We start from the raw sequence: 18948 nt of genomic DNA, 5'->3' as shown, positions 1-18948 counted from the left end.
CGAGGGCGGTGGGGTGGGGGTGCGGGGGGCTGACGGACGGGGGTGGTGACAGTTGTGGGTGATGGGGTGGAGAATCATCCATGGTAGAGTAGTACTGTCATAGTTGCAAGACTGAAATGGTGGTGGGGTGTGCATAGCCAGGTGGGGGGGTGGGGGATCAGGAGAGTGAAGTAGGGAGTAGTGATTGGAGAAATGAAGACGGAGATTTAGAAGAAGAAGAAATGGAAAAGTGAATTGATATGAGTGCATGATCAAGAATAGTGGGATGAAGATCAAGGATTGGGTGGGTAAGGGTCAGGGATTGGATGAAAGGCAAGAGTGGAGACTGGCAAATATGTGGGGCGTACAGGGGTGGGGTGAGGATCATGGCGGGGGGCGAGGGTCAGCGGTGGGGGGGGTCGATGGGGCATGAGTCAGGGGAGGGGGGTGAGGGTCAAGGGTTGGAGGGAGTGAGGGTCAGGGGTGGGGGGGTGAGGGTCAGGGGTGGGGGGTGAGGGTCAGGGGTGGGGGGGTGAGGGTCAGGGGTGGGGGGGTGAGGGTCAGGGGTGGGGGGTGAGGGTCAGGGGTGGGGGAGTGAGGGTCAGGAGTGGGGGAGTGAGGGTCAGGGGTGGGGGGGAGTGAGGGTCAGGGGTGGGGGGGTGAGGGTCAGGGGTGGGGGGGTGAGGGGGGAGTGAGGGTCAGGGGTGGGGGGGTGAGAGGGTCATGGGTGGGGGGGTGAGGGTCAAGGGTTGGAGAAAGTGAGGGTCAGGGGTGGGGGGTGTTAGGGTCAGGGGTGGGGGGTGTTAGGGTCAGGGGTGGGGGGTGTTAGGGTCAGGGGTGGGGGTGGGGGGTGAGAGGGTCGGGGTGGGGGGGTGAGAGGGTCGGGGTGGGGGGGGTGAGGGTCAGGGGTAGGGGGGTTAGGGTCAGGGGTGGGGGGTGAGAGGGTCAGGGGCGGATGTGAGAGGGTCAGGGGTGGGGGGTGTTAGGGTCAGGGGTGGGGGGTGTTAGGGTCAGGGGTGGGGGTGGGGGGTGAGAGGGTCGGGGTGGGGGGGGTGAGAGGGTCGGGGTGGGGGGGTGAGAGGGTCAGGGGTGGGGGGGTGAGAGGGTCAGGGGTGGGGGGGTGAGAGGGTCAGGGGTGGGGGGTGTTAGGGTCAGGGGTGGGGGGTGTTAGGGTCAGGGGTAGGGGGTTAGGGTCAGGGGTGGGGGGGTGAGAGGGTCGGGGTGGGGGGGTGAGGGTCAGGGGTGGGGGGGTGAGGGTCAGGGGCGGGGGTGAGAGGGTCAGGGGCGGGGGGTGAGAGGGTCAGGGGTGGGGGTGAGAGGGTCAGGGGTAGGGGGTTAGGGTCAGGGGTGGGGGGTGAGGGTCAGGGGCGGGGGGTGAGAGGGTCAGGGGTGGGGGTGAGAGGGTCAGGGGCGGGGGGTGAGGGTCAGGGGTGGGGGGTGAGGGTCAGGGGTGGGGGTGAGAGGGTCAGGGGCGGGGGGTGAGGGTCAGGGGTGGGGGGTGAGGGTCAGGGGTGGGGGAGTGAGGGTCAGGGGTGGGGGGTGAGGGTCAGGGGTGGGGGGTGAGGGTCAGGGGTGGGGGGTGAGAGGGTCAGGGGTGGGGGTGAGAGGGTCGGGGGTGGGGGGGTTCGGTGTGAACCGGGTGGGGCCGCACATCCCCAGGCGGAGGGGCCTGGAGCGGGCCGGGCCACAGGCCCCTGTCGGAGTGTCCTGACCCGCGGGAGACACCTCAGGCCCGAGCTGGGCCTGCAGCCCCGTCCCCGGGGGGTGGAGGAGGAATCCCCGGCCCAGGCTCCCCGGGGCCTCGGTGACTCACGGAAACCCCCCGCCAGGCGGCCGGCTCCCTGTCACACTCCGCCCGAACCGCCCCCCGATCGCTCACCTCCACATCGCGGCCCTTGTTCTTGAAGCTTTTGATGCGGTGGTTCTCGGCGCCGCTGCTGTCGGCCATCGCGCTCCGCTCAGCTCCGCCCGCCACCGAACACACCACAGAATGTTCCACCGCGTCAACTCCCGGGCACCGCCACCGGGGGGCGGCAAACTCACCCTGAACTCCCGGGCACCGCCACCGGGGGGCGGCAAACTCACCCTGCACTCCCGGACACTGCCACCGGGGGGCGGCAAACTCACCCTGCACTCCCGGACACTGCCACCGGGGGGCGGCAAACTCACCCTGAACTCCCGGGCACCGCCACCGGGGGGCGGCAAACTCACCCTGCACTCCCGGGCACTGCCACCGGGGGGCGGCAAACTCACCCTGAACTCCCGGGCACCGCCACCGGGGGGCGGCAAACTCACCCTGCACTCCCGGGCACTGCCACCGGGGGGCGGCAAACTCACCCTGCACTCCCGGACACTGCCACCGGGGGGCGGCAAACTCACCCTGAACTCCCGGGCACCGCCACCGGGGGGCGGCAAACTCACCCTGCACTCCCGGGCACTGCCACCGGGGGGCGGCAAACTCACCCTGCACTCCCGGGCACCGCCACCGGGGGGCGGCAAACTCACCCTGCACTCCCGCACACTGCCACCGGGGGGCGGCAAACTCACCCTGCCCTCCCGGGCACCGCCACCGGGGGGCGGCAAACTCACCCTGCACTCCCGGGCACTGCCACCGGGGGGCGGCAAACTCACCCTGCACTCCCGGGCACCGCCACCGGGGGGCGGCAAACTCACCCTGAAATACCGATCACCGCCACCGGGGGGCGGCAAACTCACCCTGCACTCCCGGGCACGGTCACCGGGGGGCGGCAAACTCACCCTGAAATACCGGACACCGCCACCGGGGGGCGGCAAACTCACCCTGGAATACCGGGCACCGCCACCGGGGGCGGCAAACTCACCCTGAACTCCCGCACACCGCCACCGGGGGCGGCAAACTCACCCTGAAATACCGGGCACCGCCACTCGGGGGCGGCAAACTCACCCTGCCCTCCCGGGCACCGCCACCGGGGGGCGGCAAACTCACCCTGAAATACTGGACACCGCCACCGGGGGGCGGCAAACTCACCCTGAAATACTGGACACCGCCACCGGGGGACGGCAAACTCACCCTGAAATACCGCACACCGCCACCGGGGGGCGGCAAACTCACCCTGAAATACCGGGCACCGCCACCAGGGGGCGGCAAACTCACCCTGCCCTCCCGGGCACCGCCACCGGGGGGCGGCAAACTCACCCTGAAATACTGGACACCGCCACCGGGGGACGGCAAACTCACCCTGCCCTCCCGGGCACCGCCACCGGGGGGCGGCAAACTCACCCTGCACTCCCGGGCACCGCCACCGGGGGGCGGCAAACTCACCCTGAACTTCCGGGCACCGCCACCGGGGGGCGGCAAACTCACCCTGAAATACCGGACACCGCCACCGGGGGACGGCAAACTCACTCTGCCCTCCCGGGCACCGCCACCGGGGGGCGGCAAACTCACCCTGCACTCCCGGGCACCGCCACCGGGGGGCGGCAAATTCACCCTGCACTCCCGGACACCGCCACCGGGGGGCGGCAAACTCACCCTGCACTCCCGGGCACCGCCACCGGGGGGCGGCAAACTCTCCCTGCACTCCCGGACACCGCCACCGGGGGCAGCAAACTCAGCCTGAATTCCCAAAGACCGCCCATGAGGTGCCGAACTCCAATGAAGCGCCTGTCATTCCGATTTCCGGCACCAGGTGGTGACAATGAGATGTGAGAGTCTGTGGTCTTTTGCACGGTGCTCACCGACCGGAATTGTTGTTGCAGTTTTGTTTTCAGAAGCGCTCGTTAATTTTGCATGTCTTGGGTTGATTTCGATGAATGAATAGATGACTAATGAAGTAGATAATGTTCCCGAACAAGGCTGGGAAAAAGTGAGGAAGGAGAAGTGTGATGTTTAAGGAGTGAGATAAAGCTAGTGCCTTTTCCGCTGGAGAAGTTGGAGGAGACTGGTTCCGGAATCTGCGAGTCCAGGAGCAGGGAATGCCGCTGCTGAGTCCCGCAGCGCTGACCTCGCTGCTGCTCTGCACCGCTCAGGTGCCACTGGCTTGGGCACTGGCGTTGAGCTTTGGGCGATATTGCCCGCCGCTGGACCGGGCACTCCTGGGTTGGCTCTTCTATGATGCGATCGTGCACTTCACCCTGGTCAGTCCCTGTTCAGTTCTCACGCTCTGTCTCGATGTTACACTTGCCGGTAGTCTAATGCAAAGATACAATACTGCGGATGTTGGACATCTGAAGTAAAAGCAGAAACTTGCTGAGAAAAAAGCAAAACAAATAGCCGATCTGGGGTCACCTGTGTAGATACAAACAGTTAAGATCTCAAATCCAATATCTTCGAAATTTCTTCCAAATGTAATTCTCTGCTTTTCGCTAAACGTGTTTATTTTGTTCATTTTGAAATAGAAATAACAGTGGTCTGTGGGGGGAAAAACGCAAGGAAAATCTTATCAAAATGTTGTCGGAAATTTTTACAGCCTATCATATCCGCGCCAGTAACCAAACAGCTATCAACTCTAATCCCATTTTCCAGTTTTTGGTCCTTAGCTTTGCGTGCGATGGTATCATCTAAATACTTCTTAAATGTCGAGATGGCACCAACAATGCTCTGGGTGGAAAAACATATTTCCTCAAATTCCCTATCAACCTCCTGATCTGGTCCTTTGGCTACTCAGGGGAGAAGTTTCTTCCTGTTTATCCTGGCTATGCCCCTCAGAATTTTGTACACCTCAATCAGGTCACCCCTCAGTCTTATCTGCCAAAGGAAAACAACTAAAGCCCACCTAATGTCTCTCCATTGCTGAATCGCTTCAGTTGAGGCAATACCTCTGGTGAATCTCTTAGCACTGCTGCCTCACAGCACCAGAGACCCGGGTTCAATTCCCGCCTCAGGCGACTGTCTGTGTGAAGTTTGCACATTCTCCCCGTGTCTACGTGGGTTTGCTCCGGTTTCCTCCCACAGTCCAAAGATGTGCGATTCAGGTGAATTGGCTAAATTGCCCATAATGTTAGGTAAGGGGTAAAATGTAGGGGTATGGGTGGGTTGCGCTTCGGCGGGTCGGTGTGGACTTGTTGGGCCGAAGGGCCTGTTTCTACACTGTAAGTAATCTAATCTAATCTGCACTTTTTCTAGTGCAATCACGTCCTTCCTATGGTGTGGCAAACAGAGCTGTACAAGTTCCAGCTGTGGCCTAACAGTTATACAAAAATCCATCGTAACCTCCTTATCCTTTTATTCAGTGCCTTGATTAAGAAAGACAAGTATCCACAAGTATCCCATATCACACATCAAGGTCCCACTGATCCTCTGTACTTTCGAAGATCCTACCGTCCAGCATGTACTCCCTTGAGTTATTAGCTGTCTCAAAATGCATTACCTCACAGGTTAAATTTCATTTGACATTGTTCAGCCCATATGATCAACCTGTCTATATCATCCTATAATCTAAGACTTTCCACTTCACTATTTATCAAAACACCAACTTTCATATCATCTGCAAACTTGCTGATCATACCTCCTACACCTATATTTAAGTCATCTTCCTATTGCAATTATATAAAATCTCTCTTGGATTTGGGGAATATCCCAAAATGCAGTAAATCTGGGCAAAGATACCCTTTCATATAGTGCCTTAGAATCTCTTGCAGCAACTGTGAAGGAGCAGCACTAACCACTCAGCCACTGTGCTGTCCCTAGATCATACTTCCATTTTTACTGAATAACACTTTGCAAGCTTTGGAATGCACCCAAAGTTTGCCTTGAACATCTCTGCAGCAGATTCTCGGGGTAGTGCCTTAAGTCCAACTATCCCCAGCTGCTTCCTTAATGATCTTCTCTCCAACATACTGTCAGAAGTGGGGTTATTCACTGGCAACTGTACAGTGTTCAGTTTTATTCATGATCCCAGAAACTCTGAAGCAGTCCCAGACCATATCTACAAGATCTGGACAGCGTTCAGACTAATAAGTGGCAATTAACATTTGTGCCATGCAAGTGCAAACAATCACTGTCACAAACAGGAGAGAATCTAACCATCACCCCATGACAATCAACAGTATTATGATCACTGAAACCCACACCATCGATATCCTGGAGATTGCCATTGACTAAAATTCATGTTACTTTTGTCTTGCAGAAAGGCCCATTTGTTTACATGTCTTTAGTGGGGACTGTGGCACAATCTGATAATATCGTTTCTTTCCTATGTAAGTTCTTAATACTTGGATGAACCTCATGTGCAAAGTTGGTAATTATTGCTTCTCACAATAGATTTGGTGTTGTGCATTATCTCCCCCTGAGCATTACCTCGCCCTGCAACTCTATTTTAATTTAGTCCCTGCCCTCCCCTTCACTGTTTGATCACACAGCATTTCCCTTTGTGAAGGGCACTCCTTGTCACTGGCCACTCAGGTGTTTCCTTTCTTCCTGATGGTGGAAATTGAATAAAGATTCGTACACCTTGTGTCTCTCACTGTGTCTCACACCTGCGCACAAACCACATGGGTGCTGGGGAAAATAAGCACTACCGCAGTTAGGTAGTGTGGGGGTTTAAAAGAAAAAGTCCTATCTGGGGAGTCCAGGTCTCGGGACATAACCAAAATAGAGTCAGACCTCCTGGCAGTGAACTTAGGAATACTCCATCATGGGGAGAGTGATAAGTGTTTGGAACTCTCTTCTGCAAATATAGCTGGTGCCAGACCAGCTATTAATTTTAAAACTGAAATTGGTGTATCTTGTTCAGCTAAAGGCTTGAAGAGTGAAGTCACAGATCAGAAATGATCTAATTGAATGACAGCATTGACACAGGCAGTTAATTGGCTTCATAGTATTCCTATATTCTGATGATAATTTGGTAAATTCTTGAAATGATTTGCAGGGCTTTGGGAAAAGGGCTGGAGAGTAGATTATTTGGAGCAGACATAATGGACTGATGAGCTCTTTCTGTGCTGTATCAGTATATGATTCTATGAGTATTTGAAGTTTAAATGTACCACTTCACAGTTTCATTCGATACCACCACAACATAAAGGAAAGTTAGTTTCACAAATCTGAATTACTCATCAAATAGCTCCAGAAAGCAACATCTCAACAATCCATCCCAAAGCCCAACTCTCTGCTGCAGTCAGCTGGTTCGGTGTTCAGTTGAAAATGTGTTGCTGGTTAAAGCACAGCAGGTTAGGCAGCATCCAAGGCGTTCAGCTGATGTTCTTAATCCAAGTCGCCAACACAATGGCTGTTTGCTGCTTTGAAACAGAGTTTCAATGCTGCTAAAGCGAGCTTCATTTGCAACTGTTCATCCCCACATTTGACATTAAGCTGCACAATGTGAAACAGAATGAATCAACTGTTTTTGTATAATGAAATTTATTGTGTATATCGCAAGATTGTTTTACCACTATTTGGACTAATGGTCCAACTCATGAAGTGGTGAGCCTTGATTACCATCCCATTCCTCCCATCCCAGGTGTAACATCTTATAAGGACCTAATAGAACTGAATGTAATTATTCTGAAATTGTACATTGTGCAGCTTATGTAGCAACAATACATGCAACTATTTGGCTCCTATCCAAGTATAAATCTTGGTGTTTTGCGCTAATCATGACTACACTACATGCATGTCTGAGTCCTTGCATTTCCCGTGCTAAAACTTAGCATCTTTGTGTTCCTAGGGCAAGAGTATGGGAAAGCAGATGCAAGATGGCTTCATTCAGATCCGACAATTGTATCATTAGAAATCCTGACTGTGACACTGGATGGGATTTTAATTCTGCTTCTCATTCATGCCATTGTGAAAGATAAATACTACAGGTGAGAAGATTTGAATGTTGTTCATTAAGAGAAATACCTAGCTGTAAACATTTCAATGGAGTAATTCAGCAAAGCAGCATTAATTTGCTTTTATCTGCGTTCACATCAGGAGAAAACATTGCATGAGGGAGATATCCAATGTGAAGTATTTCATACGGCTATCTCCTGTGGATGACTTCATTGCTGTTCTCTTCCCTTTACCACTCCTTCCATGAAAGTACTAACTTATTCTGGCCAGGGTTCTGAGGATGCTGGCTTCTCTAATTGTTTAACGACTTAACCGTTCTGTAAATGTTGGATGGCTATTTGGCCATGCATTGAGGCACTTTGTGTTACAGGATTCATTGGATAGTGAATAAGTAAATCAGGTGAACAGAGCTGTTTGCAATGGCCCCTGTAAAGTTCTAATTCAATATAAGATTGAACCTGGGACTGTCTTAATCTGTATGGTTCAGTATTTCACTGAGAAGTACAACTCTCAACTAAGCTAATGGGAGATTCTTTCCATTCCCTTCCATGATCCCCCTCCCCCATCCCTACATCCCCCTTGGTCTCATTCCTCCCCAACTCCAGGAACACAGAGATGAGTTGCCTTGTCCATACCTTTAACCTTAATGTATTTTGTATGAATGAACATGTCTAATGATTGTAATGAGGTCTGTGGAGCTATTTCACATGTATCTGAGAGGAATCTGTTAGTGAATAGTTGATGATAGAACAATACTTTGAAGACTGCTGTTGAAAAAAATCTCAAGAGAACAAGACCTTTTTAGATGAAGAGTTTTTTTTTATTTGGATTTGAAATCTTTATTACAGTTCTCTTTGTCTGTATGCTGTTCTTCCAATTACTATACGCAACAGGTTTGGAGTAATGTGCTGCAGATTAGAATGAAAATGCTGTTGTTTTTTTTAAATCGGCCATTCAAACATGTTATGACACATGTATGAGGCAAGTGGGATTCACACCTGGACCTCCTAGCTCAGAGATGGATCACTTCTGAGCCACAAACCCGGTTTTAAAGACGTAAGCTCCACCACCACCCATGGTGGGATTTGAATTTGTATCTACATATCATTAACTAGGGTCTCTGGATTAAGAGTCTACTGGCATTACCACTATACCATCACCATTTATGAAACAAAGTGCTGGTGTAGGCGCTGTTAGTGTGATTGATCTTTGAATTGACAACGTATTATGAAATAAATCGGTAAGGTATATAAACGGACAAATACAGTGCTCAACATCAGTCTCAATAAGTAATGAGATTTACCTTTATCAATAATGGATCTGTTTAGATTCAACTGTTTTGCAATATTCTGTGATGTTTTTGTCATCGCCTGCTGAAAACTGATGCTTGATGAAAAATGATGGCAAACTAGAAATTCCACTTCCCGTATAAAATCATTTTTTGTTTTGAAGTTTACCAACTTGTTGAACGATTCTGGAAATATTCAGCAGGTCTGGCAGCATCTGTCAGAAGAGAAATCAAGCTAACCTTTTGAATGGATGAACTTCCATTGTAAATGGAAGATGTTGAAGCTGAGAAACTTTAAAACAAATACAAAGCCAGGTGGGGGCTGGGATAGGCCAAAAGGGAAAGATATATAACCTCCCCTTTTAGCATGGATAGCCCCTCTCCCTTTTCCTTTTCTGCCCCTCAAAGCCTTTTGCCAGGATCCTGAATTAGTAACTGTTTTATCTCCCCACAAATGCTGCCTGACCTGTTGAATGTCACTAGCACTTTCTGTTTCCAGTGCAGAGTTCCAGCTTCTGCAGCATGTTGCTCTTGTATATGAGTCAGTCACTAATAACATGTTGTACTCTGTTCTACAATTTCAGGCACTTCGTACAAATCGCACTCTGCGTTTGTGAACTCTTTGGTGGCTGCATGACCTTCTGCCCCGAGTGGCTCATTGGGAGCCCCAACTTAAATACCAGCAACTGGCTTTATCTCTGGGTCTATCTAGTTTTCTTTAACATGATCTGGGTGGTTGTACCAGGGCTACTCCTATTGCAGTCTTGGCGAGGTCTCCAGGAAATGCACCAAAACAGATATGTGAAAAAGTCAACATAAACAGTTTTGTTGCTACTTCATCTAACAAGCAATTAGATCCAAGCTTTGTGGGTTTTTAAAAAAATGTTAGCAGACTTCCATGTTTGATTATTTTGTTTGACATCGAGTTTGGTTTCAGTTAAGGCTAAATTCATTTTTCGGCATAAACAATATTTTCTCTCAAAAATCACAAAATACTAAATGTATACGGGGAAAATTGTAAGATTTATTTTCAATTGTTAAGAAAGAATCTACATTTATATGATACTTGTTGTTATCTAATATTGTCTAGCTCACAGCCAAGTGCAAGTGAGGTATGTGTTATGGTTATATAATTGAGTATAATTAGTTGGGAATATGATTGACTGTGTATGTATCAGATGTGTATCTCTGAGTTTTTGGAACAAGTAGTAAGTTTGGGCGGCATGGTGGCACAGTGGTTAGCACTGCTGCCTCACAGCGCCAGATACCCGGGTTCAGTTCCCGCCTCAGGTGACTGACTGTGTGGAGTTTGCACATTCTCCCCGTGTCTGCGTGGGTTTCCTCTGGGTGCTCCAGTTTCCTCCCACAGTCCAAAGATGTGCGGGTCAGGTGAATTGGCCATGCTAAATTGCCTGTAGTGTTAGGTAAGGGGTAAATGTAGGGGTATGGGTGGGTTGCGCTTAGGTGGGTCGGTGTGGACTTGTTGGGCCAAAGGGCCTGTTTCCACACTGTAAGTAATCTAATCTAATCTAGGGGTGGAAGCTGGTGATATGAGTTGGAATAAAACTCTGACCACAAAAACACGCTGAGACTCTGCCTTACAAACATTGTAATCTCTGGTGTTTATCATTCGTGAATTTGGGGCATCCTAAATTGATTTAGGAGAACTTTTAAGGTTTGGTCTGTGTTGTAAGGTAGGAAACATGGCAATTTGAACAAAGCAAGAACTAACCTCCAAAACAGCAATAATGTAATAACCAGATTAGTGATTTGGTGTTGTTGGTTAAGAATAAATTATTGGTCAGAACAATGGGGGAGAACTTCAGCTTCTGATTCAGATGTTTATATATTCAAGTTGCCTGCAAAATTTAAGTGTACAGTGCAGGCTGAGGCTGTACCAGGGGACTGCCGCATTGGTGAAGGTGATACCTTTTAAATGAACCCTTAAAATCAGACTCTATTACTTGGTCAGATGGACAGAAAGATCCCATGGTACTTCAAATAGCTTTTTTGTGCATGTGCAAACCAGAAGTAATCTCTCAAGAACCACCATCCGCCAGAGATTAATTTTTTTTGTGCACAAAGTGCAGTGTTTGACAACATAATTGTTAGTACACATGAAAGGTAAACCATTTAGCCACTTTGGGGAATTTTTAGTGTGTGAAAAGCATGATCCTTTAAAATATGTTTTCACACAATCTAAGATGTACATGTGGATCATTAATTGTTTCCTGAGTGTTTTACAAGAAAACCTTTGTTGAGTTTTATGCATTTGATGCAGTAATCTACAAGTATGGACTTTGTGAATGAACCTCCTCAGGACACAGAGAGGATGAGACAGTCCCTACCACGTAGTAGGTGTTGGAATGCCATCTTGACTCAAACCCAAAGAATTTGCAGGCTGCCATTGCTGATACCTTTATGTTGTTTCAGTTTTAACAATTCCTTTGGAATTCTTATTTTGCATGGTGATTTATTGGTTTCATCCTAAAACTATAAAGCTTTTTCATGTTTTCAACATTTTTATATTGAATGGGATTTTGTGGGTTTTACACAGTAATGAAACAGGCCATTTGGCCCAATCAGTCAATGCTGCTGTTTATGCTCCACTTCAGCCTTCTTCCATGTTCACTCATTTCAGTCTACCCTTCTTTCTCATATGCATGCTTAGCTTCATCTTAATTGCATCTATATTTGAACCGTTCCATATGGTAGCGGCTTCTACATTCTCACATCTTTGGGTGAAGATGTTTCTTCTGAATTCCTGATTGGATTTAGGACAAAAAACAATTCAGCATAGGAACAGATCCTTCGGTCCTCCAAACCTGTACTGACACATTTGCCCTTCCATACTAAAATTGCCTTCACATGCAGGATCCATTTCCCTCTATTTCCTTTTCTTGCTCACTCTCACTTGGAGATTTCCCCACAGGAGGAAATATTCCTTCTGTATCTACTCTGGCAAATGATTCATAATTTTAATGACCGCAAACGTTTCCTTGAGGTTTTTATTTCAACAGTGAGCCAGTTTGCTTTTCTGGTGTGTGTACCCAGGCTTTCTGGTATCTTCCTTGCATGTCTCCTCTGCACCATCACCAGTGCCTCACATACTCTTTTTATATTATGGCAACCAGAACTGCCAGACATTAACTTTACTAAAGGAGAGAGTGAGGACTGCAGATGTTGGAGATCAGAGGCTGAAAGTGTGGCGCTGGAAAAGCAAAGCCGATCAGGTAGCATCTGAGGAGCAGCAGGGTCGACACTTCGAGCATAAGCTCTTCATCAGGACTTTACTGTAGTCCAGTCAATACATGATTAGAATTACTTCCCTACTTTGTTATTCTATCCTCCAGAAATAAACCCTCATGCTTAATTTGCTTGCTAACTAACCTTGCATTACTAATCTGTGGAAACCTTCTGTCGTTAATTCAAAATACATACAATTACATCAATCTGTTGTGACATGTTGCTACACAGGAGCAGTGTGGACTTGAACCCAGACGTTTTATTGATGCAGTTGTACTCTGAGATCCTTTGTTCCTCTCCCCAATCTAGACTTGGACCTTCCAAATAATGAGCGACCTCTTTCTCTTCAAGCAAACAAACTATCTTACATTTATTTGTGTTGAACCAAATTTGCCAATTATTTACCCATTTTTCAAGTTCATAATATCCTCATAAAAGTTGTTAGAATTTTCTTTGGTCATGAAAAATTGATGTCTGTGCAAATTGTGTTTTAAACCACTTTGGAAACATACAATTTCTAAAAGTCCACCTAAATTCATCTAAATCCCATCTAGTTTCATCTAAATTTATAACAGATCCCTATCTGCTCTGGATTACTTCCCATTAACAGATCCAAAAGGGAATACTAATTTGGTGAGCTTCTTCCATTTTGAGTGAGAAAGGAGTCCTGTACACATGGGAGAAATTCTAGTTCAAAATTAATATCAAGCTAGTTGAAATCACCTTGTTTTTTTTTGACTCAATTCCTGAATTTATTTATGCATTTCCCTTTGCATTGTTAGCTGGGCTGTAGATTGACCCTTAATTATCTTTGTCCATGGAGCTCTACATTTTCCTTGGTCATAGCTACATTTTTTTTTGTACTGCCATTATATTAGACCTTATTGTTTACATCTTAAACAAAAAGGCCTTTATATTTTTAAACCTTCACATATTATTTTAAATGTCAATGCTGCTCCTGAATCAATAGCAAATCTTCTGACATGAAAGAATGAGGTGTTTTTTATTGCATATACAAGTTTGCAGTTTGATTTCGGCACTACGTAAGCATTTAGTAATTTGTCAAATCTTGTCACTTAACTTGTACAAACAGTAGGCTGATGGGTAACAGTTATAGAAGGTTATAGACAGAATCAACTGTTCATATGTTATGACACACCTCTGCACCAGGTTGGACTTGGAACCAAGGCCTCTTGTCCCAGAGTAGGGGCACTCCCATGTGCAAATTGTATGTTTGCAATTACCTTAAAAGGGTTTATTTTAAGTTAAATCTTTTAAATGAATGTTTGTTGTAATTCATGTTTCCCTTATTGACTTCAAATCCACATCAAAGATATTACTTAATTTTAATAAAATGTACTGAAACAGTTCTGCACAGTCTTTGCAGAGAGAAAAACAACATTGAAATTTGACATTCTTCGGAGCTTCATTGCTACTTTCTACTCATTCAGGGAACTATTAACATTCCTTTTGATGCAACAAGGGTGTCTCAGGACTTAACAGATCCTCATTATACTTTGGCAGAAAGACTTTAAACAGTGGTCTTTCCCCACTGCGCCTTGGAGAAGCAGTCCCAAGCTTTAGTGCATCCCTCAGTGTGTAGTCCTGGACCTTGAAATGTGACAGTCTGCAAAGCTTAGTCAAGGTCAACTCCTTACACTAGAAGACCAATACATTTTGGGCAGAACAAAAAGTGTGTTTCACTGCATAGATAGTCCTCTACGCAGCTGATATTTGACTTGGTGTGTATTTCAGGAAATAGCCAGTGCAGTACAGAGACCTGCATCATTGAGCCTGACATCGGTGGTGGGCAAGTTGTTGGAGGGAATTCTGAGGAACAGAATGTACATGTATTTGGAAAGGCAAGGACTGATTAGGAATAGTCAACATGGCTTTATGCATGGGAAATCATGTCTCACAAACTTGACTGAGTTTTTTAGAAGAAGTAACAAAGAAGATTGATGAAGGCAGAGTGGTGGACTTGATCTATATAGACTTCAGTAAGGTGTTTGACAAGGTTCCCCATGGGAGACTGGTTAACAAGGTTAGATCTCATGGAATACAAGGAGAACTCGCCGTTTGGATACAGAACTGGCTCAAAGGTAAATGACAGAAGGTGGTGGTGGAGGGTTGTTTTTCAGACGGGAGGCCTATGACCAGTGGAGTGCCACAAGGATTGGTGCTGGGCCCACTGCTTTTCATCATTTATATAAATGATTTGGATGTGAGCATCAGAGGTATATGGTAAGCTTGGAGATGACACCAAAATTGGAGATGTAGTGGACAGCGAAGAAGGTTACCTCAGATTACAACGGGATCTTGATCAGATTGGCCAATGGACTGAGAAGTGGTAGATCAAGTTTAATTTAGATAAACGTGAGATACTGCATTTTGGGAAAGCAAATCTCAGCAGGACTTATACACAAGTCCTGGGGAGTGTTGCTGAACAAAGAGACCTTGGAGTGCAGGTTCGTAGCTCCTTGAAAGTGGAGTCGCAGGTAGATAGGATAGTGAAGAAGGCGTTTGGTCAGAGTATTGAGTACAGGAGTTGGGAGGTCATGTTGTGGCTGGACAGGGCATTGGTTAGGCCACTGTTGGAATATTGCATGCAATTCTGGTCTCCTTCCTATTGGAAAGATGTTGTGAAACTTGAAAGGGTTCAGAAAAGATTTACAAGGATGTTGCCAGGGTTGGAGGATTTGAGCTATAGAGAGAGGCTGAACAGGCTGGGGCTGTTTTCCCTGGAGCGTCGGAGGCTGAGGCGTGACCTCATAGAGGTTTACAAAATTATGAGGGGCATGGATAGGATAAATAGACAAAGTCTTTTCCCTGGGGTCGGGGAGTCCAGAACTAGACGGCATAGGTTTAGGGTGAGAGGAGAAAGATATAAAAGAGACCGAAGGGGCAAATTTTTCACGCAGAGGGTGGTATGTGTATGGAATGAGCTGCCAGAGGATGTAGTGGAGGCTAGTACAACTGCAACTTTTAAAAGGCATCTGGATGGGTATATGAATAGGAAGGGTTTGGAGGGATATGGGCCAGGTGCTTACAGGTGGGACTAGATTTGGTTGGGATATCGGTTCGGCATGGATGAGTTGGACCAAAGGGTTTATTTCCGTGCTGTACATCTCTATGACTCTAGATTTGAGTGGTGCTGGAAAAGCACAGCAGGTCAGGCAGCATCCAAGGAGTAGGAAAATCGATGTTTCGGTCACAGTAGGTGGATGGGGTGGGGATGAAGGTGATAGGTCGGAGAGGAGGGTGGAGCGGATAGGTGGGAAGGAAAATTGACAGGTTGGACATGGTTGAGGAGCTTCAGGGCAGAGGAGATGACCTGGGGATAGCAGTGAGACAGAGACTCACTCACTGAGATCATTGCAGAGAGAGGAGGAGAACTTCTTCAAGATAGGCGTCCTTGCAAGAGGACTTGCAGTAATGTTAAAATCAACTAGGCAGAATTGAGGACTGCAGATGCTAGAAATCAGAGTCTAGATTAGAGGGATGATTTGGATATGCCAGTGATGGACTGGGGTGTACAAAGTTAAAAATCACACAACAGCAGGTTATAGTCCAACAGGTTGAATTGGAAGCACACTAGCTTTCGGAGCGACACTCCTTCATCAGGTGATTGGCCTGGTGTTGTGTGATTTTTAACTTAGATTAGCGTGGTGCTGAAAAAACATAGCAGGTAAGGCAGCATTCGAGGGGCAGGAATATCGACGTTTTGCGCAAAAGCCCTTCATCAGGAATGAAGGCAGGGAGCCTCTGGGATGGAGAGATAAATGGGAAGGGGGTGGGGTTGGGGAGAAGGTAGCAAAGAGCACAATAGGTGGATGGGGGTGGGGATGAAGGTGATGGGTCCGAGGGGAGTGTGGAGCAGATAGGTGGGAAGGAAGGTTGACAGTTTGGACATGGTTGAAGAGCTTCAGGGCAGAGGAGATGACCTGGGGGTTGCAGTGAGACACTATGACCCTATGGAGCTGCTCGGGACGAACCTCAGAAAAACCACTGAGTCTTTTTCCAGATCTTCTTTGCAAAGGCTTTCCTGAAAGAAATAATTCAATAGTATTTCTGTAAACTGCATTCTTTCCACTCAGTAAATACTTCATATATTTTGTATAATATTGCAATCTTTCTTGAATCGATTATGAAATCAAAGTTTTCACATCAATGCAGTGCTGCCTTCTATTTAAACATCATACATAGACCCTCTAGTGTTGGGGAAGGTCTCTTGACCCTATGTAACAAAAGAGCTCTCCTACTCAATATTCGACCAGCAACAATTCATCACTAAGAGAGATGTCTTGTCAAGGCTCCACTGAGCAGAAAACTATTAATTCTCACTGATCCAACTTTAATTTCCTGTCCATTGCTCTAACTGTGGGTAACTGGTAGGGAGAATATCGCACACAGGATCGATCGATGTGATCTGTGATCTATGATCTGCACTGACAACCTGGGGTCAGAATGACACCAACCGACCGAAATACCACGTGACTCAAGGGACCTGTTCTTGGTTGACACGTTTCCCTGGCAGCAGCCCCGTCATGAAACCCCACGTGATCCTCAGAGTCCAGCCTCCAATGCGACACGTGATCCTGAGCGGAGCGTGACTCCCATGGAGCCCTCCCTCCAATGCAAAACGTCACTCCAAACGGTGCCCCGCCTCCAAAACCACACGTGACCCTCAGCGGCCGAGCCCCGCCTCTAATAAGTGTCACGTGATTCTCAATGGGAGCCCCCCCCCCCCCCGCCCCGCATCCAGATTGCCTGTGACCCTCAGCGACCACGGCGCTGACCAATGGGAAAATGTGTCTCCGGTGGAGCCCCGCCTCCATTGTGGCACGTGATCTCCTGGGCTTCCGGGCGTCGTGCGGCCGCTCGACGGACTGGGGACGGAAGTTAAAGATAACTTTACGATGACCGTAAGGCGGCATACCCGGATTTGTGTTTGTGCGGTGTTTCAGCTACAAGCTGTTTGTCAGGCCGGGCCCATGGGGCAGGGGCAGGGGCAGGGGCAGGGGCAGATCAACACAACTCACGCTGCCAGCCAAAGGAAGCTGCCTCCCGTTATAACTTAAATGTCAGCTGTTTTCTGTGTGTTCCTGACTGAAGGATGGGAACGACAATGGATGGTAGTTTCTAAATAGATGCGCAGTGCAGGAATGTGAGGGAGAACACTGTGAGTTCTGGCGATCTGGATCATTGCTGGTGATGGTGATGATGGTGGTGATGATGGTGGTGGTGATGATGGTGGTGATGATGGTGGTGATGGTGATGATGGTGGTGATGGTGATGGTGGTGATGATGGTGATGGTGGTGGTGATGGTGGTGATGATGGTGGTGGTGATGATGGTGGTGGTGATGATGGTGGTGGTGATGATGGTGATGGTGGTGATGATGGTGGTGGTGATGATGGTGGTGGTGATGATGGTGGTGGTGATGGTGGTGGTGGTGATGATGGTGGTGTTGGTGGTGGTGATGATGGTGGTGGTGGTGGTGGTGGTGGTGGTGGTGGTGGTGATGATGGTGATGGTGATGGTGGTGATGATGATGATGATGGTGGTGGAAGCAGAGTTGCACGAATCTGATCATCAATCGGGGCGGTCTTCCCAAAAGGAAATTTTACTGGCTGTCCGGGCAAATGAGCTTGCACGATATCAAATCGTGATAGACACGGAAATGGGACTGTTAGCTGACCTCATTGAACTGGATGGTAACCTCCAGTGAGAAAAGGACTCTGATTGCAGAGTCAACCCTGTACTGAGTTCAGAAAATAACCATGCAATTCCTGTAACTTTGTTGCAGGCTGTTTTCCGTTATGTATATAACAGTAAACGACGTATTTGGCAGCATTACAAATCTAGAAATGTTGGTCTTGTCAGTTAACATAAACGAAATGAGACATATGTTGTACTGTCACAAAGTAATCATGTGACACTAATGGTGGCTAGTTTAAGAGCTGCTGGTAATCATTTCTAGTGTTGCCATTTTTGTTTTGTTTTTATTGAACTACCTATGTTCAGTATTAGAAGTAATATGTTTATATATGTGTTAGTAAATGTCATTCATAGTGCACTTGATCCTTGTGAAAGGTCAGTTGGGTGCAGCTGTTTCTCTCTTTAGGAGCACAGCCATAACTTGAGTAGAGCCCAGTCTAGGCTGACAACTGAGAGAATGTTGCGCTTTTGGTTGGGACATTTAAATGGTGGTTTTGTCTTTCTGTTACAGAAAGAAGACACCCATTTATGGTAGCATTTTTCACAATCACCCAACATAAAGTATATTATAATCAATTAAGTACTTTTGAAGTGTAGTCACTGTTGTAATGTAGGAAATCGAGCAGTGAATTTCCACAAAACAATGTGTTATGACCAGAAAATTAACATCACAAGAAAACAAATCGAGGGATAAATATGGGACAGGACAGTGGGGCTCCTTGCTGTCTTGTGAAATATTGCCATTGGATCTTTCAAATCCACCCTAGGGGTTAAGTGCATGAAACACTGTATAGGACAAACAGGCAGACAATTAGCAATCCGCATCCACTAACACCAACCAGCCACCAAACGCCATGACCAGCTGTCCCAAGTAACCCCACACATGACAAGGACCACAAATTCGATTGGGACAACACAACAGTCGGAGGACAGCTCGAGATTTTCTAGAGGCATTGCACTCATCC

The 18948-nt window shown here is 47.8% G+C and overlaps 4 protein-coding genes across 7 annotated transcripts in view; 3 read left to right on the top strand and 1 right to left on the bottom strand.

Annotated features, from left to right (window-relative positions):
• kpna3 (karyopherin alpha 3 (importin alpha 4)) overlaps positions 1-1986 on the bottom strand; it is a 152160-nt gene extending 150174 nt beyond the window's left edge. Inside the window, exon 1 of the mRNA XM_060833393.1 lies at positions 1859-1986. Coding sequence (XP_060689376.1) covers positions 1859-1927 — 69 coding nt within the window. The 5' untranslated portion in view covers positions 1928-1986. The remainder of the gene's footprint in view (positions 1-1858) is intronic.
• Positions 1970-3578, top strand: LOC132820899 (basic salivary proline-rich protein 2-like). Its single transcript, XM_060833256.1, has 2 exons — positions 1970-2768; positions 3097-3578. The coding sequence occupies exons 1-2, from the start codon at positions 1970-1972 to the stop codon at positions 3576-3578; spliced, it is 1281 nt and encodes a 426-aa protein (XP_060689239.1).
• A 68-nt stretch (positions 3579-3646) lies between these two features.
• On the top strand, positions 3647-13630 carry ebpl (EBP like). The gene is made up of 4 exons (XM_060833392.1): positions 3647-4095; positions 6087-6156; positions 7623-7761; positions 9602-13630. The coding sequence occupies exons 1-4, from the start codon at positions 3934-3936 to the stop codon at positions 9834-9836; spliced, it is 606 nt and encodes a 201-aa protein (XP_060689375.1). The 5' UTR covers positions 3647-3933; the 3' UTR covers positions 9837-13630.
• Positions 13631-17098: 3468 nt separating this feature from the next.
• The window catches only part of rcbtb1 (regulator of chromosome condensation (RCC1) and BTB (POZ) domain containing protein 1), a 35247-nt gene continuing 33397 nt past the window's right edge, over positions 17099-18948 (top strand). For 2 of the 4 annotated variants that reach the window (XM_060832931.1, XM_060832934.1), the window contains exon 1: positions 17099-17188. The gene's annotated coding sequence lies outside the window, so the exon portion shown is untranslated. Of the gene's footprint in view, positions 17189-17265; positions 17446-18948 lie in introns of those variants that run through there. The other 2 variants (XM_060832933.1, XM_060832932.1) reach the window with 2 other exon arrangements.

This window comes from Hemiscyllium ocellatum, chromosome 12, assembly GCF_020745735.1.
Source record: "Hemiscyllium ocellatum isolate sHemOce1 chromosome 12, sHemOce1.pat.X.cur, whole genome shotgun sequence".
Taxonomy (NCBI): Eukaryota; Metazoa; Chordata; class Chondrichthyes; order Orectolobiformes; family Hemiscylliidae; genus Hemiscyllium; species Hemiscyllium ocellatum.
This window is presented reverse-complemented; position numbering and strand designations above follow the sequence as displayed.